The sequence below is a fragment of the Camelina sativa genome, chromosome 19 (genome assembly GCF_000633955.1).
Source record: "Camelina sativa cultivar DH55 chromosome 19, Cs, whole genome shotgun sequence".
NCBI lineage: Eukaryota > Viridiplantae > Streptophyta > Magnoliopsida > Brassicales > Brassicaceae > Camelina > Camelina sativa.
Genome location: NC_025703.1, coordinates 3,409,292 through 3,411,224, shown reverse-complemented (window position 1 = coordinate 3,411,224; position 1,933 = coordinate 3,409,292). Strand labels below are relative to the sequence as shown.

The 1,933-nt window shown below is 31.5% G+C and overlaps 1 protein-coding gene across 1 annotated transcript in view; it reads right to left on the bottom strand.

Moving 5' to 3' along the window:
• The window catches only part of LOC104767374 (rho GDP-dissociation inhibitor 1-like), a 3,703-nt gene extending 1,776 nt beyond the window's left edge, over nt 1-1,927 (bottom strand). Inside the window, exon 1 of the mRNA XM_010491411.1 lies at nt 1,744-1,927. Coding sequence (XP_010489713.1) covers nt 1,744-1,878 — 135 coding nt within the window. The 5' untranslated portion in view covers nt 1,879-1,927. The remainder of the gene's footprint in view (nt 1-1,743) is intronic.

The window sequence follows — 1,933 nt, the reverse complement described above, 5'->3', positions numbered from 1 at the left end:
TTTTATGTTTTTTCTCTTATTTGTTTTTTTATATTATAATATATCTCTCATGGATTAAATCATTTGTAACCAATTATCGAATTAGTCCTCTAACCTATTGATGATTGCAATAATTTGCATTTATGATTTTAGCCGGTTTGATCCGGTTATTGATATTTGGGGGGACCCTAGCTATGGCGGACCTACGTAAGACAAACATGGCATATTGCTTCTTACCAAATTTTTTTAAAAGATAAAAGATGAATTTTTTTGCCTTCAAACAACTAGTATTATTATTTAATCAATTTCATTTAATTGGACCTTATTTGTTTCATTCAGTTTTGCTTATAATCATGTATGTAATTATGTCACTTTTGATTGTTTCAACTCGTATCATGACATTCATGAATACACTTATCTTATCCTTTACATGTTCTTGCTCCTTGGAGACATTTCTTATATATAGTCTTGTAGTTCATTCCTTCTATACTCCGAAGTCATGTACCCAATAATAGACAATGCATATGCCTTTCCAAAGTCATATGCTAGTTTTTTTTAGGACAACGTTTTCAGTTGTTTAGGTTAGGCAATCAAAGTAGTCGTCTAAGTTAATTATACTGTTTGTTTGTTTGTTACAGTACATGATATATAGCAGAATTATAATAAATCCCAAATTAGTCAACATGCATTAGGTTAGTAGCAATATCATAGGGTCGATAAAAAACACATCGAGAGATGAGTCAAAATCATGACATGAAAAAAAGATATAAAGCAGTTTCATAACAAAAATAAATAAAGAGAAGCCGATAACTATGAAGTTTTTCACAACATCTCTAATTTCTCTGTGTTTCTCTATCGTCAAAACTGAAAAGAATAATAATTTCAGTCTTGGAGTTGAAATATATGTGTATAGGTGAAGATATTGCATTTTGAATTCACATTTAAACCCGATATTCCATGATTTAAACGCAGCACGCATACTCTAGAGGTGTCGGTAAGCAAGAAAAATGGCCATTAATTTGGCCACTTAGAGCCGTTCATAATGTACCTTGATAGACCCAAATATAACTACGTTCGTCATCACTCATCATGTACAAAAATGTTCATATTTCCCACACCACGAAAAATTGCATCGTCGTCGATTTTTTTTTTTTTTATTTTTTTTTTATTTTTTATATATATATATATATAAAGGTTTATTTAAAATCTTTTAATTGTATAAGATGTTTAGATCTTACGATGAATAGATTTTTTATTTTATTTTTAAAGACGATAGGGAATCTCTTCACATGGGTTTAATATTTAGATCGAAGATCACTATTGGTTATCTATATTTATATATACACAATTTTTTCTTTTTAGTGAAAATTATATGATTTGCGTGATTTGCGAAAGCCTCTTTTTTTTTTCTTCTATGATAGTATATCTTTAAAGTTTGCTTTATCTAACTTTGTTTTTCTTGTTATTAATTATTTAGATCTAAATAAATATATATATGCTAAGAGATTTCCCANACACTTCCAAGAAGCTGTTCCTTCCATTTCCTCAGACTCTCATCATCCTACAAGAACTCAGATTCAACAAAGCATTAATTTTTTTTTTTGACAATGTAGTTTAAAATTACAAACCAGAAAAAGAAAGAGAAAAAGAAGAAGAAACCTTATCCTTCTCGAGATGTTCTTTGATAGTGTACTGAGGACCCAATTGTAATTTGGAATCCTCGTCTTCTTCTTCCTCGGTAGCACAAAGAGAAGCTTCGCTCATCTGTCTTCCCAAAGATCCAACAGCCTCGTCGTCGGTTCTGGAGGTGTTTTCATCATCTCCACCTTCCTTGTTGTTGTTGTTGTTGTTCTTGTTGTCGTCCAACCCCATGTCCCTGGCTCCAGATACCAAAGACATCAATCAGCTCCGCACCCCCTAAGCCCTCTCAAAAAGATTTGAGTTTTGGCACACA